This window comes from Eumetopias jubatus, unplaced genomic scaffold (assembly GCF_037043125.1).
Source record: "Eumetopias jubatus isolate StellerSeaLion01/CBP00866 unplaced genomic scaffold, mEumJub1_p1.0 scaffold_1, whole genome shotgun sequence".
In the NCBI taxonomy this organism is placed as follows: Eukaryota; Metazoa; Chordata; class Mammalia; order Carnivora; family Otariidae; genus Eumetopias; species Eumetopias jubatus.
In genome coordinates, this window is record NW_028274807.1 from 163,555,193 (window position 1) to 163,582,236 (window position 27,044).

The 27,044-nt window shown below is 37.8% G+C and overlaps 1 protein-coding gene and 2 pseudogenes across 8 annotated transcripts in view; 2 read left to right on the top strand and 1 right to left on the bottom strand.

Annotated features, from left to right (window-relative positions):
- NR2C2 (nuclear receptor subfamily 2 group C member 2) overlaps nucleotides 1–27,044 on the top strand; it is a 93,764-nt gene that overhangs the window by 12,753 nt on the left and 53,967 nt on the right. For 7 of the 8 annotated variants that reach the window (XR_003608899.2, XR_003608896.2, XR_003608894.2 and 4 more), the window contains exon 2: nucleotides 2,747–2,830. The exons of the other annotated variant lie outside the window; for it this stretch is intronic. Coding sequence is in view for 1 of the 7 variants with exons in the window: in XM_028101641.2 (XP_027957442.1) it covers nucleotides 2,771–2,830 (60 nt within the window). In the remaining 6 variants the exon portion in view is untranslated. The remainder of the gene's footprint in view (nucleotides 1–2,746; nucleotides 2,831–27,044) is intronic. 8 annotated transcript variants of the gene reach the window in all.
- On the bottom strand, nucleotides 19,468–19,669 carry LOC148165094 (cytochrome c oxidase subunit 7C, mitochondrial pseudogene; annotated as a pseudogene).
- On the top strand, nucleotides 22,726–23,203 carry LOC114207672 (developmental pluripotency-associated protein 3-like; annotated as a pseudogene).

Here is a 27,044-nt window from a genome sequence, read left to right on the forward strand (position 1 = left end):
ATGATGCCTGAAGTTGCTTTGGAGGGAGAAAACCAACAGTGAGATCAAGAATTGTAAGAATTCAAATATGTAAAGAAAGGTTGCTGTTCTGGTTTTGAGTGCTTGAGATGGTCCAGGAAGTTGATGGGTGGAGAAGAGAGCAAGGTGGGGGGGGGGGTACTTGCCCTAACAGAAAGCACCACTTCTTGTAAAGCTGCAGTAATAAGATAATGGTAGTGGCATGGAGAAAAGTAGAACAGTAGTGGAACAGAATAGAGAACTGAGAATTATAGCCACACATACGGGGAAGCCTGCAATAGGACAGACATGGCATTACAGATTAGGAGGGAAAAGGATAGATTGTTCAGAAATGGTGCTGGAAAATTGATTATTCACACAGGAAGAAAATTAATTGGATCCTTCTCATCAAACTCAAGAATCAACTTGCACATAGATTGAGGCCTTAAATGTGAGGGACAGGGACAAAGCTCTTAAACATTTATAAGAAATATATAAAATTATGCTTATGACCCTGGGGTAGGACAGAATTTTCATAAATAAAACATAAAAGTACAACCTGTAAAATAAATGTTGAACATTCAGCCTTATTAAATTTAAAAACTTCCATTCATCAAAAGACACCATAAAGAAGGTAAACAAATGTACCACAGGGTAGGCGAAGATACTTAGCTTAATATTTAGAATATCCAGAATATTTAGCTTTTTTAAGCTGAACAGATTAACTACTATTTCTCTATGACCTAGTATCTATAATCACTGGTCATGAGCAGTATCTTGGGACAGGCCCTCCCATCAGCCTTATCTGAGGCTGATTGGTCCTACAAATTTAATGTTAAAGGAATCATTATGGAAAGTTTTCTGAGTTACAAAGTCTATCAGGCAGTCATCTGTAAAATCTGCTTCAGCTCAAAACTTGAAGGAATCAAGCCACCTGTTTTTAGGGAAACCCAATAGAAAGATATACTTTTCTAGTGTTCTTTTGTTTCTCTACTATTCAATATTTCCATAAGGATATTTCTGTAATATTAAAATTCATACATTTCTTGCAGCAAACTGCAGTTAATAACAGCAACAGAAATACTAACAAGACCTAAAAGTGATAAAATTAATAGTTGCAGCTGCATATTTGGATTTTATTTCTTAATATAAAATACCTATTAGCTATCTACCCATTTGATTTCCTAGAGACTTATTTACTATTTTGAGAAAAAAGATTAGAACTCTAGACTTTTAACATGCAATAATAATGTTTTTAACAACTGTCAATAGACTTCTGGTACCCATGAAGTGATGCTTTTTTCTTCCATTTCTGTTAATTGGAACCAAACCGTAACTGGGAAAAAAGACCAGAGTGTTTTTCTTAATCACTGACACGGGTGACCTGGTTTCATTGTAGCAGGTGGTACAGTACCCACTCTTACAGGATTTTGACTCCTTGGAGGCAGGGGCCAGTTGTTTTATATTTGTCAGTCACAGTTTCATGCCACCATTTCTCTCTCATTGCTATTTTAGCAATAAAATAATCTGAAGGGGAATTATGTTAGTAAATATGGCTATTTAATAGTAGATAGAATCATTGGAAAATTACCAGAGGGTGAAAACGTTTCATAGAGATCAGTGTTTACAAGTATAATACTTGAGGTAAGAACTACATGGAAGTGTTTTGTAAAATTGCATTGTCTAGTTTATGGTCGAGGGAGGGCCAAGCAAATGAACTGTGTATGCATTTGTGTAGTACTATGTAGTTGGTAGTACTGTATAGTTTTTCTATGTATTGCCGGAAATAAATTATACCAGAGCTTTTTTTCTCATACTCACTGTGAGACCAGTGCCGTCAGTAATAAAGTCTTTCTGATTTGTCCAGGAATTAGGTCCAAAGTGGAATCTCTTTATCCTGGATTCTTTGTGGAAGAGTTATTGGAAGGGGGTCAGGGACTGTTCAGTGGAGCTGTGTCTTTAGACCTGAAGAGACGGGGGTCTGTTGCATTAACAGTGCTTGCATTCAAGGGATGCTCCCCAGGAGACTAGCACACTTTCTGGTTTTTAGATGATTTTTCTTGATTTTTACAAATGATGGCACTATTTTTTCTATTAATAGAAAGCTGAATTATCTGGTTTTCTTATTTAATGAGGACTTTAAATATAAATTGATGAATTTATGGGTACCACATTTTTACCCCACGTTTTAGCACTTTAGTAATGCAGTCTCCTTACTGCTTTTCTTGGTCAGTGCTGGTGTTTGCCTTTCAGCCTATGAGTGAGTTGTGTTAGCGCCTGGACAGGGTTTTGCTTCTCACATTGCCACTGGTAAAAGTATAGTTGTTGATAGCAATCTAGTGCTCCGTATCTAACGTTGATCTCATACCTTTCTCAGATAGCCACCTTCTTTTTCAGCATACTGTGACAGGGAGCTATCCAAAAAAGTGTGATTCCCACCTCCCTGAGAGGTGAACCAAGCTGTTACAACCCAAGAGACTTGATAATTAAAGTTCTGAATTCATCTTCGACTGTGTTTACCAGGGGAAGTCTTCTTTCCAAATTGAAATGTTTCTGCTAATTAATTTTGGTACCTGTAATTGAAGAAGCTGGCACAGCATATCCAGATATGCTTAGCCTTGTAGCTGTGTCTTCTATAGAGGGCAGAATCTGCACAAGACAGTACCAAAGATGAATTTTTATTTCTAATATTTTTCAAGTAGCCTGGTTTCTCCCCACCTGATAGAAGTTGCTGCATCTTTCCAAACAGGTTCTCTAATGATCTTGCTTCACCATGGCTACAAATATGGAGGGGCTGGTTCAGCACAGAGTGGGGACCCAGCAGGTGGCTGAGGTGAGTGACAGGGGCTAGCACAATAGCTGGCACCCTTGCTTTTGAAAGGAAAAGTACATCAGTGTGCTCTGTTGTTTGAAAATAGTCCCAATGAAGTCAGCATGTGATCCAGATCCAAAGCAGGATGCTGCCATGGAAGAAAAAGTAAAAATAACAAGAACATTTGTTCCTAATGTTTCTTCGCGTGAGTAGGTGGCCTAGCTGCATATAGTTAGGTGACTTTAAAAGTTCACCTTAAACCTAAACCTAAAAGAATCCAATGCTTATCAAACTTGTGATTATAGTTTTAACTCCAAGGCTCTGTCTTAGTTTCTTGCACATTTGATACTTTGTTAAAACTGTGGTATGGTGGAAAGCCCAGTTCTGTGCACTTTGCAGTCATTATTGACCAACTACCGCGTGCTAGGGATTTGGGTAGGTACTGAGAAATCTAGAGGTAAATGAGCCATTGGACCTCCTTTAGCAGCCCCAGAACCTGGTTAAGGAGTAATTATAAATCAGGATGAGAAGTGTAACTCCATGTGAAGAACATGATCCTGGAGAGGGTTTGGATAACAAGTAAGCATTTGTCAGACAGACCCAAAGAAGTAGGGTAAGGAACTCTGAAGCTGATGCTGACGAGGGCACCCTAAGTCAGAAACCTATGTAAGGTCAGGACAGAGGCATGACATAGCTGGTATGTTCAGGCACCTTGAGGTGTAAAGGAGAAAAGTAGTAGGGCCAGATAAAAGATCTGTACCATGCAAGGGCTTTAGTCTTCACAACATCCATTTGAAGTTGGTATGATCGTTCGTGTTTTATAGGTGAGGAAACCAAGGCTCAAAGACAGGAGTAATTGGCGAATGGTACACTGACCTAGTTCTGTTCCACTTCTTCCAAAGTTCTTCCAATAACATGCATCATACTGTAACCAGGAACCATTAGAAGGATTCACATTCACACTTTTGAACCAATACTCATATTTCTAAGGCAAAGAAGCAAACTTACCCCCCAAAAATGAGCATTTAAAGAAAGAATTTAAAAAGATAAGTAAGAACACACATGCCAGTTTAAACAAATAAAAATGGTGAGCAGATTTTCCAAATTTTTGATCAACCATTAACTTTAAGGCTAATCATCTCTTTCCCCCAGGAAATAGTAATTAATATTAACTGAAGATGAAAGCAGGTAGATTTCGTAAATTTTTTAATATTGCATTTTTTAAAGGGTTATCAGAGCTGTGAAAGTGTTAAGTTTAAAGTGCTTGTGTTTATTTGTTGCTTTAGCCTGTGGTAGGAATAGTTACCTTGGAAATCATTGTTGATTTTTCAAAGAGTTAGGGTTATTTTGCATTTAATACAGTTTCCAGTTGAAGCTGCCTTGGAGACTGATGTATGGATCACTGCCCAAGAGGTCGTCATTAATTCTTAAGGGAAGAGATTAGTATAGGAACTTAAAATAGTCATCTACAGCAATTTATAGGCTAATCTGTTTTGTGTATGCAATCAGAAAATTTGCTAGCTAAAATTTTCTGTCAAATATCTTACTTCCTTCAGGAAATGGAATTTCATATATTAGTGCAAGTATTGTTTCCCATGACAAAAAAAAAAAGTGCATTCTTAGGAGACTTCTAAAGTAGAAGGCATTGTTAATTTGGAGTGCAAAAGCAATCTTATTTAAAATATCCCCTCGATTTCCTTGCTTTTAGTTCAAGGGATAAGTATGTGTGGTGTATTCTTTGAAATTTTTGTTTGTTTTTTGAAATTTTGAGTTTATTAACTTTAAGCTACATATAATAACTATATAATATTAGATGAGCTAAAAGAGAGAGCCTGCAGTTCATCATTTCAGTGCTAAGTAGTAATTGAGAGGAAATTAAGTATCTAAATTGAGGAGTTATTAACAGTCACTTTTGGATAGTTGTTTATTCATTCAGCAGACAGTGAAGGAACACACCCCTTCTCTTTTTGTCGGCCAGCGAGGGCACACAGGTAAATAATAGGCTGGGTGTCTGCTTACCAAGAGCTCTATCAAGGGTGGGGGGTCAAGCATGAGACGGGCCATACTAGAAGAGTGAATAGAAAAGGACAGGCTTTCCATAGTAGAAAAGATCTGCAGGGACCAGACAGATTGGGATTTAAATTCAGGCTCTGCCATTTGCTATATGGGTGACTGCCTTGCTCCTCAGTTTCCTTGTCTAGAAAATGGGAGTAATAATAGTACCTATCTCATGGCATTGTTGTGAGAAGTCATTGAAATAAAAATGTATAAAGAGCTTTAGTAGGTGCCATGCTTTTGCTCAATGAATGAGATACAGCAACATTGTCAATCATGTAAATGATTTTCTCTCAGGTCCCCAGATCAACCTTTTTGTCTCTAGACCAGATAAGCCATAAATACCAGGGTAAACTACAAAAGTTGGATAATACAAAGTAACAACTTGATGGCTTAAGATGTTCTCAAATTTATTCAGTTATTCAGAGAGGCAGTTTAATATAGTGGTCAAGACTGTAGACTATAGAGTCAGATGGCCTAGATTTGAATCCTGGCCTTGCCACCTGAAAACTCTGTGACCTCTCTGTTTTTTGGAATTGTTTATGAAGAATTAGTGTTAATTCTTTTTTAAATGTCTGGTAGAATTTAGCAGTGAAGCCATATGGGCTTGGGCTTTTCTTTGCAGGTAGCTTTTTGGTTACTAATTCAGTCTTTTTCATTTGTTGTATGTTTATTCATACTGTCTTTTCAAGTCAGTTTAGTGGTTTGTGTCTTTCTGAGAATTTATTCATTTTATCTAAGTTATCTAACATGTTGGCATATAATTGTTTACAGTATTCCTTTATAATCCTTTTTATTTCTCTTAGTTCAGTAACAACTTCATTCATTTTTGAGTCTAGTAATTTTTAATCTTTTTTTGGTCAGTCTAGCTTAAGGTATGTCAATTTGTTGATCTTTTCAAAGAACCACCTTTTGGTTTCATTGATTTTTCTCAGTTGTTTTTGTATTGTCCATTCACTAATTTCCACTCTAAGTAAACCCTAATGAGATACCATTTGCATCCACTAGAATGACTAGAAATAAAAAGTCAGATAACAAGTGCTGGTGAGGAGGTGGAAAAATTGGAAACTTCGTACATTGCTTATGGGAATGTGAAATGGTGTAGCCACTTTGGAAAATAGTCTGGCAGTTCCTCAAAAAGTTAAACATAGAGTTACCACATGACCCAGCAATTCCATTCTTAGGTATACTGTTGACCCTTGATCAACACCAGGGTTGGGGTGCCAACGACTGTACAACCAAAAATCTATGTATAATTTTTACTCCCTGGAACTAACTACTAATAGCCTACTGTTGACCGGAAGCGTTACCAACAACACAAACAGTAAATTACATATTTTTTATGTTATATGTATTATATACCATATATTTACAATAGTGCCTGACTTTTTTTTCCCAGTATTTCTAGACTATTCATTTCATCTGCAAGTTTTTTTAAATTGTCACAAATCTCCAAAAAATTTACAGCAGTATTTATGGGAAAAAAATCTGTGCATTAGTGTACCACACAGTTCGAACCTGTGTTGTTCAAGGGTCAACTGTATACCCAAGAGAAACAAAAACATGTCCATACAAACACTTGAACACAAGTATTTATAGCAGTGTTATTAAAAATAGCCAAACGGTAGAAACAGGCAATGTCCATCAACTGACAAATGGTTAACAAAGTGTGGTATATACATATAATATTCTATTATTCGACTATAAAAAGTAATGAGGTACTGACACATGCTAGGGCATGGGTGAAACTTGACATTATACTAAGTGAAGAAGCCAGTCACAAAAGGCCATATATTATATTATTCCATTCTTATGAAGTGTCCAGAATAGGGAAGTCTACAGAGATAGTAGATTAGTGGTTGGTTAGGGCTGTGTATTCGGGGGTGATACCTAAAGAGGGTTTTTTTTTTTTAAGATTTATTTATTTGAGAGGGAGAGCGTGTGCTTGTGTGCACAGAGGGAGAGGGAGAAGCAGACTCCCTGCCGAGCAGAGAGCCCAGTGCGGGCTCGATCCCAGAACCCTGGGATCATGACCTGAGCTGAAGGCAGATGCTTAATCGACTGAGCCACCCAGGCGCCCCAAGAGGTTTCTTTTTCAGGTGATAAAATGTTGTAAAATTGACTGTGGTGATGATTGCATATTTCTGTGAATATACTAAAAACTACTTAATTGTATACTTCATGTGTGTAGATTATATGGTAGATGAATTATATCTCAATAAAACTGTTTTTAGGGGTGCCTAGGTGGCTTAGTCAGTTAAGCATCTGCCTTCAGCTCAGGTCATGATCCCAGGGTCCTAGGATCAAGTCCCACATCAGGCTCCCTGCTCAGCGGGGAGTCTCCTTCTCCCTCTTCCTTTCCCCCCACCCTGACTCATGCTCTCTCTCTCTCTCTCAAGTAAATAAATAAATAAAGTCTTTAAATAATAATAATAATAAAACTTTTTTAAAAAACAGTACATAAGCAGCCAGATGCCACTGCCAAAATTAGAAAGTATTTTCCAGCATAAAAGAATAAAAAGAAATGGGGGACAGAAACCTAAAGGGATTTGTGATAACTTTCACTTATTAATTAGAATTACCTACTTCCCAAAATAGTAAAGGATGATTTACATATACAATAAACTATGCATTAAAAAACAACCATATATACAGTTTGATTCCAGTTTTGTAAAATATTTATAGCTATATACCATCTACTATGTAATACAGTGTGCCAGGTATTATGCTAAGCTTATCATCTCATTTAATACTTCCATTAACACTACAAGGAAAGTATTACTTTCCCCACTTTATTTTTTTTTTTTTAAAGATTTTATTTATTTATTCATGAAAGACAGAGAGAGAGAGAGAGAGAGAGAGAGAGAGAGAGGCAGAGGGAGAAGCAGGCTCCCAAGGAGCAGGGAGCCCGACGCGGGACTCGATCCCAGGACCCTGGTATCATGACCTGAGCCGAAGGCAGACGCTCAACCATCTGAGCCACCCAGGCGCCCCACTTTCCCCACTTTAAATGAGGAAACTGAGAGGTAGAGAGATGAGATTACTTTGCCAGGTTTCAAACCCCTATGTGAGTGACATCAGAACCCAGGCCTTTAATCACTATCCAGTAAGTTCATTTTTTAAAATATCCTAAATACTAACAGTGTTTTTAGTTTTCCAGGTTATGGACAATTGTCCTTATACAAACTTCATTTTCCAAGTTTTAATTTTAACACTCTTATTTAAACAATTCAACAAATTATTGATTCTTTCCATGGACAGAGTGTCAGAAGCGTGGCTAAATTCAAGCTTCTGCAAAATCTTTGTGCTATGGAGTTGACTATGAAACTTGATAAAGAACAATATGGTTAAATTTTTTAAAGATTTTATTTATTTATTTTAGAGATAGAGTGCAAGTGGAGGGGATGAGCAGAGGAAGAGGGCCAAGCAGACTCCACTCTGAGCGCAGAGCCCGACTTGGGGGCCTGATCCCGCAACCCTGGGATTATGACCTGAGCTGAAATCAAGAGTCATCCATGTGCCCCCAATATGGTTAATTTTTTATAGTTGAGAATTTGTAACTATAGCAGCAGAAGATTGAATTATAATAATAGCATTAGTTTTGCTTTCATTTATGAAATAAATGGATTTTTGAAAGGGCTTCACTATTTTTTAAGCATTTAAAATTTCCCTCTATGGCTGGAAATAATAAAACACAGAAACATCCAGTCTTAGTGTTTCTTCATATTGCCTACATGAAATAAAGACACTTTTTAACTCAATGTTTTGAGTCAGAGAAATTTAGGAGTTAACTTGTTAGAGCATTTCGAGTTACTTACTGGTTGGCAGAAAGAGCCCATTCATGCATCCAAACTGTAAGGTGAGTGTATGTTTACCCAGTGGGAGGGTGGTGGCTTCGCAGATCTTGGCAAGGCATTTTCCTGGGCCCCAGGCTGTCTAAGGGGCTCTCAGCCATCAGATCCTCTTTGAATAGGAAGGTCCTGTCACCACAGAGAAAATAGCCAGATTCTTACGACCCCATTATTCTTTTATCAGCAGGGCTTGCATCACCATTGGAGAAAACAACTCTTCCATATAAGGAAATGTTTAAAAACATATGGCTCTCCCAGTTCTTGAACAAAACTCCATATTGGCAAAGCTACATCCTCAAGTGGGAAAAAGCAAAGTCATTGCTCAGGTTTCAGGTTTCCAGTGTCCTCAGAAGACCAACTCATTACATTAAATTCTGTTATTCTGCCCTCATACAAACTGGACATTTAAGTTTTAATTTTCTTGTCGAAGTGTAGTACATATACATAGATTTGAAAGTTGGCCAATACTCTGTTCGGCTTGAAATAGGAAACAGCAAGCTCCTGAACCACCCTTACCCCTCCCTTATCCCCAAAGTCTCCCTCTCTAAATTTGATTTCTTCTGGTATTTAACTACTTATTTCTAAAAATAACCTTCCCCTGCCCTTTTTTGTTTTTTAAATCAGTGTTAGACATTGTCCTTTTTGGGGGAAGGAGTGTTGTGTTGTGTTTTGTAGTAAAATATCAAATTCACCATTATAACCATTTTTAAATGTCTGGTTCTGTGGTGTTAAGTTCACATTCACATTATTCAGCAGCCATCACCACCATCCATCTCCAGAACTTTGTCAAATTCCCAAACTGAAACTCTGTACTCCTTAACATTAACTGCCATTCCTCTTCCCCTCTGCCTCAGCAACCACCATTTTTTTCTCTATGAATTGGACTACTCTAGGTACCTTATATAAGTGGAATCATAGTATCTGTCCTTTTTGATAGGCTTATTTCATTTAGTATAATATCCTCAAGGTTCATTAATGCTGTAGCATATATTAGAATTTTCCTGCTTTTTAGGGATACCTAACTGGCTCAGCATCTCTTAATCTCAGGGCCATGAGTTTAAGCCCAATATTGGGCATAGAGCTTACTTTAAAAAAAAAAAATATGTGTGTGTGTGTGTATATATATATATATATATACACACACACACACACACATATATATACACACACACACATATCTTCCTTTTTTTAAAAAAGGCTAAAAAATATTCCATTGGTATATGTTACATTTTGTTATCAGTTCATCTGTCCATGGACACTTGTGTTGCTTCCACCTCTAGGCTACTAAGAACAATGCAGCTACGAATATGGGTGTACAAATACCTCTTCAAATCCATGATTTCAGTTTTGGGGGCATATACCCCAGAAGTGGAATTGCTGGGTCATATGGTAATTCTATGTTTAATTTGTTGAAGAACCACCATACTATTTTCCTTAGCAGCTGCACCATTTTATGTTTCTGTCAGCAGTGCACAAGGGTTCTGATTTCTCCCCATTCTCCCAAACACTTGCTATTTTCTGCTTTCTTTTTTATAACTGCCACCCCGGTGAGTATGAAATGATATTTCATTTTGGTTTTGATTTACATTGCCCAAATAATCAGTGATGTTGAACAGTTTTTCATGTGCTTATTGGCCATTTGTATATCAGCTTTAGAGATCCTCTTTATTCAAGACCTTTGCCCATTTTTTAATTGAGTAACTTTATTCTTATTAAGTTGTAGGAGTTCTTTACATATTCTGGATAGTAAAGCTGATCAGAGATAAGCTTTACAAATATTTTCTCCCATTTTGTGGGTTGTGTATTCACTCTCTTGATAGTGCAGTTTGATGCAAAAAAAAAGTTTTTAGTTTTAAGTTCAGTTTATTCATTTTTTTTTCTTTTGTTACCTGTGCCTTTGGTGTCATCCATGAAATCATTGTCAAAATCATTGTCATGCTTTTCCCCTATATTTTCTTCTAACAGTTTCATAGTTTTGGCTCTTGTTTTAGGTTTATGATCCATTCGTATGTGGAATAACAAAAGGGGCCAGCTTCATTCTTTTGCATGTGGATATCCAGTTTTCTGGCACCATTTGTTGAAAAAACTGTCCCTTCCCCCACTGAATGGTCTTAGCATCCTTTTTGAAAATCATATGACATATATGCAAGGATTTATTTCTGGGTTCTCTCTTTTTTTAAATTATGGTAAAAACCATATAACATAAAATTTACCATCTTAACCACTTTTAAGTATACACAGTAGTGTAAAGTACATTCACATTGTTGTGCAGTGGATCTCCACAACTTTTTTATTTTGTAGAGCTTAAACTCTGTATCCACTAAACAATTACCCATTTTCTCCTCTTCCCAGCCCCTGGCAACCATCATTCTTTCTATGAACCTGACTCCTTTTTATACTTCATATATATGGAGTGGAATCATAAAGAACTTACCTTTTTGTGACTGCTTAGTTTTAGCATAATATCCTCAAGGTTCTGAACTCTCTATTCTATTCCACTAGTCTGTACATTTGTTTTTATCCCATTACCATACAGATTTGATTACTGTAGCTTTGCATTAAGTTTTGAAATCAGGAAGTGTGAGACATCAAACTTTGTTCTAATTTTTTGAGATTGTTTTAGCTATTTTTGGGTCCCTTGACATTCCATGTGAAAGCTAGGGTGGGTTTTTCTATTTCTATAAAAAACATTGTTGGGATTTGAATCCCTAGGGATTACATTGAATCTGTAGATAGCTTTGGGTAGTATTGACATCTTAAAAATATTAAATCTTCCAATACATGAACATAGTATGTCTTCCATTTATTTATGTATTTAATTTCTTTCAGCTGTGTTTGTAGTTTTCACTGTTTTAAGTCTTTTACTTCCTTTGGGTAAGTTTATTTTTAAGCATTTTATTCTTTTTGTGCTATTGTAAATGGAATTGTTTTCTTAATTTCCTTTTATCATGTTCATTGTTAACGTATAGAAATGCAACTGATTTTTTTTTAAAGATTTTATTTGAGAGAGAGAATGAGAGAGAGAGAGAGCACAAGAGGGGGGAGGGTCAGAGGGAGAAGCAGACTCCCCGCTAAGCAGGGAGCCCGATGTGGGACTCGATCCTGGGACTCCAGGATCATGACCTGAGGCGAAGGCAGTCGCTTAACCAACTGAGCCACCCAGGTGCCCCGAAATGCAACTGATTTTTATGTGTTGATTTTGTGTCCTGCAACTTTAATGAATTGTTTATTCTAACAGTTTGTGTGTGTGTGTGTATAATCTTTAGGATTTTCTATATGGAAGATCATATCATCTATGAATAGAGATAATTGTACTTATTTTTTTCCAGTGTGGGTGTCTTTTGTTATTTTTCTTGCGTAACTGCTCTGGCCAGAACTTCCAATATAATTTAGTGGAAGTGAGGGAGGGCATCCTTGTCTTCCTGACCTTAGAGGAAAATTTTTCAGTGTTTCATCACAGAATATTGTATTAGCTGTGGGTTTGTTTTTGGTTTTTTTTTTTTTTTCTCCACATTTGACCTTTATTATGCTAAGATAGTTTCCTTCCAGGGGCACCTGGGTGGCTCAGTCATTGGGCGTCTGCCTTCGGCTCAGGTCATGATCCCAGGATCCTGGGATCGAGCCCCGCATCGGGCTCCCTGCTCCGCGGGAGGCCTGCTTCTCCCTCTCCCACTCCCCCTACTTGTGTTCCCTCTCTCGCTGTGTCTCTGTCAAATGAATAAATAAAATCTTTAAAAAAAAAAAGTTTCCTTCTATTCCTGCTTTGCTGAATGTTTTTGTGAAGGAGTGTTGAATTTTGTCAAATGCATTTTCTCCATTAATTGAGATTATCTTGTGTTTTTTCCCTTTCATCCTGTTAATGCAGTATATTGCATTGATTAATTTTTGTATGTCAAATCATCCTTGCATTGCAGGAATAAATCCCATTTGGTCATGATGTGCAGTATTTTTACCATGCTGCTGATAATCAGTTTGCTACTGTTTTGTTGAGGAATTTTGCATTGGTATTCATAAGGGACACTGGGCTGTAGTTTTCTTTTCTTGTAATGTCTAATGCTAGCCTCATAGAATGAGTTTGGGAGTATGCCTTCCTCTTCAGTTTTTTGGAAGACTTTGAGAAGGATTATTGTTAATTCTACTTTAAATGTTTTCTAGAATTCACCAGGACTGGTCCAGGGCTTTCTTATTTTACTTTATTTATTTATTTTTTTTGAGAGGGGTGTTGATTAATAATGATTCATTCTTCTAATTAGTTATGGGTCTGTTCAGATTTTCTATTTCTTCATGTTTAAAAGTTGATAGGGTTGGGGCACCTGGGTGGCTCAGATGGTTAAGCGTCTGCCTTCAGCTCAGGTCATGATCCCAGAATCCTGGGATCGAGTCCCACATCGGGCTCCCTGCTCCTTGGGAGCCTGCTTCTTCTCCCTCTGCCTCTCTCTCTTTCTCTCTCTGTCTCTCATGAATAAATAAATAAAATCTTTAAAAAAAAAAAGTTGATAGGCTTGTATGGTTGTTGGAATTTGTCCATTTCATCCAGGTTGCCCAGTTTGTTGGCATGCAGTTATTCATAGTACTCATTTACAATCCATTTTATTTCTGCAAAATCAGTAGTAATGTTTGCACTTTCATTTCCAGGATTAGATATTTTTTGGCTTACTATTATGGATGAAGAAATTTTAGTTTTCATTCAGCACCTCCCATTTCCATCTCTCCTCCCTTCATTCTCTCATTAAATTATATCCTCTTTGCATTAATTAATGTTCTGTTACCCACTTATGGCACTTAGTACAAATACTTCCTAGTGTCTCCAGTATTGTAAAAATTATAAAATTGTAAAACCCTATTTTCCATACAAATACATCAGAGGAATTTTCAGTTTCCTCTTTTTTTCTTTTCCCCATGAAAACATTCCTTCTAAAGCCTTCTGATCTCCTGCTCCAGTCCTTACTGATTGCTTTTTGGGCCTGCTGCACAGCTGTCATTCTTGACTTCTCTCTTATTTGGAGTCTTTGTTTCCTTGAGTCCATGTTTTTTTCTTTAGAAAAAAAAATGGGGGGGGCGCCTGGGTGGCTCAGTCGTTAAGCGTCTGCCTTCAGCTCAGGTCATGATCCCAGAGTTCTGGGATCGAGCCCCACATCGGGCTCTCTGCTTGGCGGGAAGCCTGCTTCTTCCTCTCCCACTCCCCCTGCTTGTGTTCCCTCTCTCACTGCGTCTCTCTCTGTCAAATAAATAAAATCTTTAAAAAATAAATAAATAAAAATGGAAGTAACATGCTTCAGTAGCTTCCTAGGAAAGGGTACATCAGAGGTGAATTCTTTTTTTTATTTTTATTTTTTTAAATTTTATTTGAGAGAGAGCACAAGCAGGGGGAAGCAGAGAGAGAGGGAGAAGCAGACTCCCCGCTGAGCAGGGAGCCTGATGCGGGGCTAGATCACAGGACCCTGAGATCATGACCTGAGCTGAAGGCTGACACTTGACCAGCTGAGCCATCCAGGCGCCCCGGTGAATTCTTTTTGGATCTTACACAGTTGACCTTTGAACAACATGGGTTTGAACTGCTTAGGTCCACTTATATGCAGATTTTTTTCAGTAAATACAGTACTGTAAATGTATTTTCTCTGATTTTTTTTTTTACATTTTTTAAGTTTTCACTTTGTTTTGTTTTTAAGTAATCTCTACACCCAACGTGGGGCTCACACTCCCGACTCCAAAGATCAAGTGTTATATGCTTTTCCAGCTGAACCAGCCAGGCACCCCCTTCCTTATGACTTTCTTAATAACATGTTCTTTTTTCAAGCTTACTTTTTTGTAAAAATAGAAGATGTAATACATAAAACATACAAAATATGGGGCGCCTGGGTGGCTCAGTCAGTTAAGTGTCTGCCTTCAGCTCAGGTCATGATCCCGGAGTCCTGGGATTGATCCCCGCATTGATCACCTCATCAGGCTCCCTGCTCAAGTGGGGAGTCTGCTTCTCCCTCTTCCTCTGCCCCTCCCCCTGCTCTCTCTCTCTCAAATAAATAAAAATCTCTGAAAAAATATGTGTTAATCGACTGTTATCAGTGAGGCTTTGGGTCAGCTGTAGGCTATTAGTAGTTAAGTTTTGGGGGAGCCAAAATTATACGTAGATTTTCAACTACACACAGAGTCGATGCCCCTAACTCCCACATATGCAAGGGTCAGTTATATATCTAAACATGTTACACCCACATGTTTGATAGTTTGACTAAGAATAGAAATCTAAGTTTTTAGAAAATAATTTTACCTCAGAATGTGAGGCATCATTTTATTGTCTTCCAGCGTGGAGTGTTGGTTTTGAAAAGGGTATTTGTACTCTTGATCTTGTGGGTGACCTTCCCTCTCTCTCTCTCTCTCCCTCCGTTTCTCTCTGTTTCTTTCTCTTTCATTCTCCCTCCTTTTATACTTCACCCCTATTGTTAATATTTTTTCTTCATCCCCATTCTGAAATTTCACATTATCTCTTGATATAGTTACTCTTTCATATATTGTACTGCTACTCAGAAAGTCTCTTCAAATCTAGGAAATTGTTGTGTACTAGTTCTCTGATAATTTCTTCCCTCAGTATTTTTCTAGTCTCTTTTCCAGAACTAATTAATTGGATTTTAGATCTCTTGAACTAACCTTTTCAATTACTCATCTTTTTTCTCCTATTTCCAACTCTGTCTACTTCAGGGATAGTTCCTGATTTATATGTCTTCGGCCTTTAGTAATTGCATGAGTATATCATTTAATCTTGCTGTGCCAACTTCTCTACCGGTCAAATGGGGTTAATGTTTATATTTACTTTATAGAGGATCACTGTGAGAATTAAATGAGTTAATGCATATAAAGCATGGCACGTAGCAAATAATACCTTATGGCAAAGAGTAATCACCCCAACTCCTGCTGCTGCTGGTGTACTGTTCTTTAAATTCTTTTCGTTTTGAGCATCAGTACTCAGACATTTCAATTTGTACACAATTCTTGAGATATGTACTGAATATCTAAAAAGCCAAGTAGTTGTGGTTCTTTTCTAAGTAGTTATTCCAGCTTAAAATTTGAAAGTAAATTTTCCTTACAAGTTATCAATTACCAGTATCTTCAAATATTGATGTTACATGATAAGTCCCACTAATACACAATTTAATGTCGTATACATACATTTTCAATCTTTCACAGCGCATTAACGAAGTTACTAGGAAAACTGGACTAGCACTACCCAAAGATGTTTCAGAGTGCAAGCAGTTCTGACAGGGACAGCCAAGATCAAGGAGTGTTCTTTAGAAAACAGTTCTACGAAAAACAACATGGGAACAGAAGCAAGTTAAAATGTTCAAGGCATAGTAAATGTACAAGTGTGACTCCACATTGCCATTTAGTGTGTTCTGTGTAATAGGATATAAAAACTACCTCCCATCCATGGAAAGTTAAGCTGACAACTTAAGATAAAGTGTTGCACATTCGCTATCTCACTGTTTTCAGGATGTACCAAAAAAATAAACAACCAGCAAATGATTTTACCTAAAAAAAAAAAAAAGGTCATTTACACTTTAAAGATGGGATGAGGTGGGATTCCTTTCCTAAAAGCATTACTAGAGGGGCGCCTGGGTGGCTCAGTCGTTAAGCATCTGCCTTCAGCTCAGGTCATGTTCCCAGGGTCCTGGGATCGAGTCCCACATCGGGCTCCCTGCTCAGCAGGAAGCCTGCTTCTCCCTCTCCCACTCTCCCTGCTTGTGTTCCTGCTCTCGCTGTGTCTCTCTCTGTCAAATAAATAAAATCTTGGGGGGAAAAAAAGGCATCACTAGAGCTACTGAAAACATTTGTGTCTACAAAATAGTTGATACAAGTATTCCTCTGGGTTGTACAAGAAGGGAGATGGACCCCTGATAAGACAAGTTATATGATAGTAATCAAACTTAGCCTCCTCTCCTGCTTCTTCAGAGGCTGGACTCTCCTCCTTCTTAGTTTCTCTGTTTTCTACAGGAAAACCGTCTTTAGTTTCCTGGTTTCTCCCTTTGCTCCACTTTTCCCCTCGGTGCACTTATTTCGTCTGAACATTTATGGTTTCCTGCCCTTTTGGCTTCGTTTCCACTGCAGGTTTAGCTGACAACCTCCTGGATCTCCTGGGCTCCCCTGACTCCACCCCTTCAGAGGAGCTGACCTTCTTCCTTTGGGCTTCCTGGAGGGCAGGGACAACCAGAGAGCCTTTGCGAGGCTGGGCCGCCAGAGTGGCCGTGACCCACCGCAGGGGTGGGGGTGGAACCAGATGGAACTGTATGGCAGCTTTTTATTTTCTCTCTGATGCAAGAGCTTGTCCTGTTTCTGTGAGGGTGTTAATTGCAGTTTTTTGCTCTTTTTAGTTTTCCTTTGCTTTTACATAGTTGCTGTTTTATCCAAGTTCTTTTGTTTCTTTTAGTTTCTTTCGTATGGAAGCGTTCCTCAAATGATTAATGATCCTTATTTTTGGCTCACATTTAAGAATGAAGCACTTGCAATTGAAAACAAAAAAGTGTTTAAGGCTTGTCAACTAGTTTGGTTAGATTTTACTTTGGGGTGATTACATAGTCACCCACACATTTTGTTTGGAGGGTGCCCCAGATATCACTATAGGTTTCTTTTCTGAGGCCATTCATTTTTTCTTGTCAAGAATATTTCAGTTTTGGGGCGCCTGGGTGGCTCAGTCAGTTAAGCATCTGTCTTCAGGTCATGATCCCGGGGTCCTCGGATCGAGCCCCGCATTGGGCTCCCTACTCAGGGAGCCTGCTTCTCCCTCTGCCTCCTGCTCCCCCTGCTTGTGCTCTCTCTCTCTCTGACAAATAAATAAAAATCTTTTAAAGAATAAAAAAGGGTGCCTGGGTGGCTCAGTTGGTTAAGCAGCTGCCTTCAGCTCAGGTCATGATCCTGGAGTCCGGGGATCGAGTCCCACATCGGGCTCCCTGCTCAGCAGGGAGTCTGCTTCTCCCTCTGACCCTCTTCCCTCTCGTACTCTCTATCTCTCATTCTCTCTCTTTCAAATAAATAAAATTTTTAAAGAAAAAAAAAAAGAATTCTTCAGTTTTCTGTTTGAGATATACACCTAATGCCAGTATTTTTTGCAGCTGCTGTTTCTATTAAAGCTGTGGCACAAGGAAGGGGGATTGGAGGTTTACCTTCAATACTTTTTCTTAATCTGCCTCTTTGAAAACAGAAGACAGGGCTCCTTCCTTCACTGTGAAAATGTGTTTGATGTCCCTGGGTCTGGGGCCTCTTTGGTTCAACTTATCCACTGACTACATTTCTTTATTCTGCAGTGAATGAGGAGGTGATGCTTATTGTGTTGAGTTCCTGGCTGCACCACAGACAGCCAGTCCCCTAGATTTTAGCTTGTTTCTCAGCCCAGCTTTCTGTGGGACCTAGAATTCTAGTACTGGGCCTTTCCGGGGTCCTGGGGTAGGAATTCGTTTTCTAGCCCCTCTGTAGTCCCTGGAATTCAGCTTTGTTCATTCTGCTGAGTCGGTTTCTTTTGTTTCTTTTCTTTTCTTTTCTTTTCTTTTTTTTTTTAAGCCAGGCAAAGTCTTAAAGACTTAACTGTATCCATATTTAAGTAGTTGTTACATGGTTATTGGAGAATATAAAGATAGGCCCTGTCACATTAATTAAGAGAAAAAAAAGTTTTTTTTTAAGATTCCAGCAAATCTGTACCCCGTAGTTTAACATTAGGGGTACATAGGAAATTTAATGTTATCATGAGAACAAATTTAGGCAGCTGTTGTTGCATGAAGAGATGTAGAACCACCCAGAGCAATTTTTCAAGAATCCATAAATACTTTCTTGTTAAATATTGGTTTAAAAACTACAGCACCCCCAATCACCCAAAAGTCTAGCGTTCAAATGGACCACCCATTTACAGCCTCTGCTTTACAGCATTCTTCTAACACCAGTGGTATTCCAAAAGTGACCAAACTAGGATTAAAACATTCAGCAACTACGTTTTTCCTGCCCTAATACAAAGCCCTAGGGACTAAGTCATTACATTTTAAGTAGCTAGCAGCATTTCACTATCTGTAATATAGATTTGATTCACTGGTACAATTTCTAATCAGAGCCGTGTTAATAGTCCATTTCTACTAAAGTTCCAGAATAAACTTGGAGTATTTCCTATATTCTGTCTTACTTGCTATATTACTTTTCATTTCAAATGTTCTACTTTCATTCAGTCTAAACAAGACTAGTATTGGTCAATAGCAAATTTATCAAGGCAAAAATTTTAGTTTTAGATTATAGGTCTGGAGGGGGAATAAAGCTCTTGGACTTTACTCTGTATACGCTATTGGTTTTCCTCATGATAAACTATCACTCATGAAGAATAACAGTTTTACTGCTTCAAAGTAAAGAAGACCAAAAGAACCTTCTTCCTCTTTTTCAATTAAAAAAATTATGGGACAAAAGTAAAGTTTGCATTTTTTATAGCATAAATTACCAGCAAGGCACAGACCTAGTAATCAAAAATTAAATAAAATCTCAAAATTTAAAACCAAGAAACAAGCTAAATTGCACACATATTTCAACCAAACAAATATTGGAATATTTCCCAAATAAAAATGTAAGCACAATTATATTCCATGGTTCAGGAAAGCAGCATTAAGGATTCATGCCATAAGTTTATTTATAAACATATCAAGCCTATTGAATTCAAGAGTTTGATCCATTTTTCAGAGATTGCACCTTTTATGCTCCTTTTCACATCTGTTTAATGGATTAATTAAAACATCCTTATTTCTTAAGTAGTTGGTGTCTTGCTTATAAAAAAAAAAAAAAAAGGTGCAACAAATCCGGATCCAAAGTACACAGTTGTCATAATTAGTAACAGTCACATGTTTTCCACTGAAAATGGCAAATTCTTCCCAGGGCCCTCCTCATAGTGGCTCCTGTGGGCCACAGTAGTTGTGAACCTTTGGATACTCTATCCCAACATAGTGCTATCGGAAATTCTGTGAAAGGCACAGAGACCCAGGACAGAAGAAATGGCAGCACCACACCAAGTCCTCCTCTCACTGGGTTGGTTTCCGTTCCACCTTCTGCTTTCCATTTTCCTGAGGTTTGTTAGTATTTGTGACCTACTGCCACCTTCTTGACTATCCTTTTTGCCCTTGTGGGTCTGTACATTTTTTTAATCCCTTACTCATAACTTAAATGTGATTTGGAAAGGAATAGAGATGATAAATGAATGTGAGTGTATTTTGGTATCAAGTTTAGCATAGCCTCATAAAGGGAATTAGGGGTAAGTCCCCTTCTTTTCTACTTTTTATGATAATTTCTGTAAAATTGCAGGTTTTTTTGGTTCTTAACTGCCTGTAGAATGCACCAGTAAAACTGTTAGGGCATGGAAAGATTTTTAACTACTTAGTTTCTTTAATAATTAAAGGACTATTCAGATTTGTTATTTGTAATTGACTCTGTTTTAGTAAGTTATACCTTTTTCTAAGAATTTAAGTTTTCAAATTTATTAGCATACCATTGTTCAAAATAACTTTGTTTTATATTTTAATATTTGAGGCAACTCTGGTTATAGCCCCTTTTCATTCCTAGTATTACATTATTTGTAATAATGTAATAATCTCTTTTTTCCTTGATGGGTTTCATGAGAGAATCATTTTATCTCTGATTATTATTGTCTCTATTGTTTTCTTTCCTCTGCTTCTTGGCACTTATTTTGGTATTCTTTTTCTAAATCCTTGGGATGGATCTTAGCTTACTGATTCCTCAGCCTTTCTTCTTTTCTGCATAAGCATTGAGCTATCTACTATCGTCTGAGTAGAGCTCTAGCCATATCCACTTCCAGGCAACCAATGATTATCTTCCTATTGTTTTAGATCGATTTGCACTTTCTAGAATTTTCTGTAAAAGAAATTATACAGTATGTACCCTTTATTGTCTGACTTCTTTCATTCCACATAATTATTTTCAGACTCATCCGTGTTTTATATGTATCAGTAGTTCATGCATTTTTTTATGGTGTATCCATTATATGGAAATACTGCAAGGTGTTTTTTTATCCTGAATGGATAAACATCTTTTTTTTTTAAGATTTATTAATTTATTTGTGAGAGTGTGTACACACGCATGTGTGCACAAGTGGGGGATGGACAGAGGGAGAGGACGAGGGAAAGAATCTCAAGCGGACTCCCCACTGAGCATGAAGCCTGGTTTGGGGCTCAGTCTCATGACCCTGAGATCATGACCTGAGCCAAAATCAAGAGGCGGACACTTAACTGACTGAGCCACCCAGGGGCTCCCCGATAAACTTTTATCCTAAATGAATAGACATTTGAGCTGTTTACTTTTTTTGACTACTACAAATAAAGATGTTATGAACATTTCTGTACAAATGTTCATGAGAACATATGCTTTCATTTCTCTTGGATAGATAGCTAGGAGATAGATAGCTACTTGCTGGGTCATATATGGTAATTTTTAAGAAACTGCCCAATTGATTTCCAAAGTAGTTTGTAAAATTTTATATTCCTACCAGCTGTATATCTGTATATAAGAGTTCTAGTTGCTCTACAACTTTGCCAACACTTGGTATGGCCAGTCTTGTTAATGTTAGGCATTCTGGTAGATGTTTACTGGCTCCTCATTGTGGTTTTGCTTTGCATTTCTCTAATGTTGAGTGTCTTTCATGCGCATATTTGCCATCCATGTATCATTTTTCATATGTTGAAATCTTTTGCCAATTTTTTTGAGTTGTTTTACTTTCTTATTAAATTTTGAGAGTTCTTTATGTATTCTGGGTATATGTCCTTTATCAGATACATGGTTTCCGAATATTTTCTTATAGTCTGTGGTTTATCTTTTCATTCTCTTAAGAGTGTCCTTTGAAGAACACAGATTTTTTATTTGGATGAAGTCTAATTTATCAGTTTTTTATTTTATGAATTATGCTTTTGATGTCATATCAAAATCTTTATCTAACTCAGGATCACAAAGATTGTCTCCTGTGTTTTCTCTAGCAATTTTATAGTTCCAGGTTTTACTTTTATAATTAACTTTTGTAATATTTTTTAAAAGATTTTATTTATTCACTTGAGAGAGAGAGAGCAAGCAAGCATGAGTGGGATGAGAGGCAGAGGGAGGAGAAGCAGACTCCCCACTGAGCAGGCAGCCCGAAGCAGGGCTTGATCCCAGGACCCAGAGATCATGACCTGAGCTACCCAGGCACCCCTATAATTTTTCTTTAACTTAATATAATCAGAAAAGCTGGTTGTATGATAGCAGTTCTTGAAATTTGTTTTAGCTTGGTGTGTTACCTTCCAGGCTTTTTTCCTAAGTATTTATGTTCATGTTTATGTAGCTACAGAAATACATTTGACCCTTAAACAACATGGGGTCTTATGGGTGCCGCACCGACCTCCACACAGTTGAAAGTCCATGTATAATTTTTGACTCCCCAGAAACAACTACTAATAGCCTACTGTTGACTGGAAGCCTTATAAATAACATAAAATAGTTGATTCATACATATTTTGTATGTTGTATGTATTATATATAATATTCTTACAAGAAAGTAATTTAGAGGAAGGAAAATGCTATTAAGGAAATCATAAGGAGGGATTCCTGAGTGGCTCAGTTGATTAAGCGTCTGCCTTCAGCTCAGGTCATGATCCCAGAGTTCCCGGATCAAGCCCCACACCAGGCTCCCTGCTCAGTGGGGAGTCTGCTTCTCCCTCTGCCCCTCCCCCCTGCACATGTGCTCTCACTCTCTCCATCTCTCAAATAAATAAATAAAAATCTTTAAAAAAGAAAATCATAAGGAAGGGGTGCCTGGGTGGCTCAGCCAGTTGAGCGTCCAGCTTTTATTTTCTGCTCAGGTCGTGATTTCAGGGTCTTGGGAACACCCGTGTTGGGCTCCGTGCTCAGTGGGGAGTCTGCTTCAGTTTCTCTCCCTCTGATCCTCCCCCTGCTCTTGCTTTTTCTCTCTCTAGTAAATAAATAAATCTTTAAAAAAAGAGCGACACAGAGAGGCTTTCAATGGATTTGACAAAGCAGCTTTACCCAACTTGGGCCCCGGGATCATCTCAGATGCCCAGTGAAGAGAATTCCCAGGAAGGCTCAGCTGCCTCTCAAACTATCTCCAAAGTGTTAATAAAGAACCTTAGTAAATTGACTCTCGACCCTAGTATCAAACTCCTTCCCCTCTACCAGAATATCCACCCCAACAGCAGGACAGAGAAGAAACCACAGGGGCTCTTTGACCGCATCCTCAGCAGCAGAACAAGAAGTGAAGTAAGGACTTTGCTAACTGCTTGGAAAGAAAGGATGGAAAGGATGATGTGATTGATTCAGTACCAGTGCTACCCCAACCAGCAATCCATGCTTCAGAAGGAAATTGAGGATGAATCAAGAGTGGAAAGATTTAGATGTATGTAGCTGTCATTATTACCTGTATCATAAAGATCTTTCTGAGGATACCAGCATGGAGAATAATTATGACATGCAGCCAGTGTAAACATAGTCTTTATTCTTGTACTGTTTCTTCTCGCTAGTAATTTTAGGATCATTATGCAGCAGCTTGGGAAAGCTGCTCTATTTTAGGACAAACTGTACAATATTTTGATAATCTATGATATAAGCTGTCTTTTTTGTATCTTTTCTACCTTAATACCAGTAATTTGTGAGGAATCCTGTAGTTCGCATTTGAATGACTTCAGTATACTTCACTTTTTGATTTGACCTAAGGAAGCACTAACAGGTTTTGAATGTTGCCTGTGTGTTTGAGAAGACTGAAATCGTGTGTTTGAGAAGACTGAAATCGTTAAGATAAAACCTAACATCAAATTGGAAGCCAAGTAACTTGTGCAGAAGGAATACACAGAAAACTTCGGGTGGTTTGGTTAGAGCATAATTAGGGTAGGGTGCATATGCTAGATTTTCTGGTTTTCAAAAATTGTAATAAAATTTTTTTTATGTGCTATGCTATTTAAATTTTTAGTAGCAAATGCGTGTATAGAGGATTTATTAAAACTGAGACTTATTTGGGGGAAAAGGGAAAAAAAGACAATCATAAGGAAAAGAAAATATGTTCACAGTACCACACTGCATTTATTGGAAAAAAATTCACATGTAAGTATACTCACACAGTTCAAATCCATGTTTTTCAAGGGTCAACTGTATATAGGTTTTTAAATTTAATATAAATGGAATCACACTAGATAAGATGTTCTGCAAGTTGCCTTTTTTTACTTTTTCTCAAATATAGTGATTAATTAGTATACCATTTTATATTCCTGCCGGCAGTGTACAAGAGTCCTGTTGCTCAAATCTGTATCATTCTTTTTGCTGTCATAAGTATTACATAAATTAGAGCTCTGTTTATTTAGCCACTCTACTGTAGAAGCACATTTTTAAGTTGTTTCCAAATTTTCTCAGACATACATAGTGCTGCAACAAACCTCTTTGTGTATGATGTCTCCTTGAGCTCACATGTGGGTGTATTTCTCTAGACTAGAAGTAGAATCACTGAATCACAATCTTTCTGGGCAGAATGTTATCTTCTAAGGTGTGTTTTTGTTTTTGACAGCTATCACATAACCTTGTATACAAGAAGTAGCTGGGCCACTGATAAGCTCTGTTGTTGATTCAGCAAGCACTCATTGAGTACATACTTTCTGACCCTTCCTTTTGGGGATTTCTGGGGTTTTCAGTTCCTTCAGATGCAGTACCCCCTCTTTATTGCAGTATTTCTTTTTTTTTTTAAGATTTTATTTATTCATTTGACAGAGATAGACACAGTGAGAGAAGGAACACAAGCAGGGGGAGTGGGAGAGGGAGAAGCAAACCTCCCGCGGAGCGGGGTCCCGATGTGGGGTTCGATCCCAGGACCCTGGGATCATGACCCGAGCCGAAGGCAGACACCCAACGACTGAGCCACCCAGGCACCCCATTGCAGTATTTCTTAATGACGCTTTTACTATACCAAAGTGATATTCATATTAAATATACCCATTCATATAGAAATAACTTCAAAAAAAATCAGTATAGTACAATAACTATTTCCAAGAGAAGTAAAAGAAGCAATTTATTATAAAGTAATATGTATTTCATGTAAATGCTCAGTCACAGCTATCATAGAAGATGTATTAGAGAATTCATATAGTTCCACATATTTAATTAAGTTATGACTTAAGAGTAGTAAGAAGATGAAGCTATTTTGTGAATGAAATACAGACCATGGACTTAGAATAAAATTAGTGTTATAATGAATAAGACTAGACTTACTTGTAGTATGGTAAGAGAAAAAGAGTTGACAAGTGGGGTTGTCAAACAGGAGAAAATGAAGAAGTATGCTGTCCTTCTAAGTATGATGTACCTCATGTGGAAGTATTGTACCAAAATAATTTCGTGTGGTATGTATGTCTTGGGGCAGAATAGTAACGTTCTATCTTAGAAAACATCTCAACATCTCCTTTCTTAAAATCTCACTGCTTTTGAGGTGTGTAGCTTTATTTTTTTAAGATTGTATTTATTTATTTGACAGCGAGAGAGGGAACACAAGCAGGGGGAGTGGGAGAGGGAGAAGCAGGCTTCCCACCGAGCAGGGAGCCCGATATGAAGCTCGATCTCAGGACCCTGGGATCATGACCCAAGCCAGTGGCAGACGCTTAATGACTGAGCCACCCAGGCGCCCCTAGTGTCTGATACTTGAAACAAGACTTTGGAGATTGTATCCTTTTATTGGTCATAGGTAATGGGGGATTAGAAATGAAACCATTTTGTCTATAAATAAACAATGAACATCAGCTGTAGGAGGAGATTAACATCTTACTCAGAGTGATAGGTTTAGCTCTACGCATTTGATTTCCTCCGAAATTATAATAGGAATGCTCTGTGTTTATATAATGCATTGTACTTTATTGCCTCATTTTGATCCTCGCATTGTCCTGTGAAGTAAGAGGTATCAGTGTCAATTTTACAAATGAGTAAACAAAGGCTTAGAACAATTAAGGGACTTGTCCAAAGCCACCCAGACAGGAGCTAGCCTTCTAAGTGAAATGAGTGTCCCCTGTAACTAGCTGCCTACCAGGATGATTCCGTTTATTTTGATTTGTGATTGCAGAAACATAGCCTAGTTTTAAAATATCTTCAGTAGGCAAGGAGAATTCTTTCTCACAGTAAAATTTTATATATCATCTTATGTGAAAAAAAGGTTTTCTTGAATGGGTAGAAAAGGAGTTTTTCTTTTTAAAATGAAGAAAAGTATGAAGAACACTCAGTATTTCAGACGGGGTGAAAAATAAGATCGTTCATAATACCAAATTCGAACAATATTTGCTGGTTTTAAAAGGTAACTTTTTTGGAAATAGGTTTTTTTTTAATTGATTGTAAAAGTGGTAAAACATTCTGGAAAATTTGAAAAGGAGAGAAGGAAGCCATATTTCTACAATTTTACACATGTCTATCATTTTACTACTTTATCCCTTCCTTGTATAACCATTCTACCTCTGTCACTCTTTATCCTTGTTACTGTTACTTTTCTCCAAAGTGCTCATCATTATCTGACGAACATTTATACATCTTTGTCACAATAGAATGTAAAATCCAGAAAGGCAGGAACTTTGTTTCATTTGCTGTTGTCTTCCCAGTATTTAAAACACTTTCCACAGTGTGTAGAACACTGTGAGCACTCAATACTAAGATTTCTTTATTGGGCACTTGGGTGGCTCAGTTAAGCATCTGACTCTGAATTTTTGTCTCAGGTCATGATCTCGGGGTCATGAGGTCAAGCCCTGGGTCGGGCTCCAGGCTCAGCAGGGAGTCTGCTTGGAATTCTCTCTCTCTCCCTCTGCCCCTCCCCATCATGTGTGTGCGAGCTCTCTCAAATAAATAAATCTTTTTAAAAATTTAGTGAATAAATAAGTGTATTTTTTTGGTCTTTTTCTCACATGCATGTCATCCAGTTGTAATCACAGCATACACATAACTTAGTAGTGTGATTTCACAGAATGTTATTTCACAGAATAAATGTAAATATCCTATCCACAAGTTGCTACATAGCCTGCACGATCAGCATTTTTCATAGCTACATAGTATTGTATCAAGGGAGCATAGCATAACTCATCTCCTAGTTTGAGACATTTCAGTTGCTTCTGACCTTTAGGTTAAATATATCCATTCTGTACCAGTCAAGGGGCCCACCTGTCTCTAAGCCAAACTAGGTATTAAAACAGGTAGTGAGTCCCATGGCAAACAGAAGGCTACAGTTTGGCTTAGAGACAGGTGCTCTGAGTATTAGTTACAGCCCCACCTCAAATGTGACATCAGGAGCTCCCTTTTGGCTGTGGCCTTGGGGG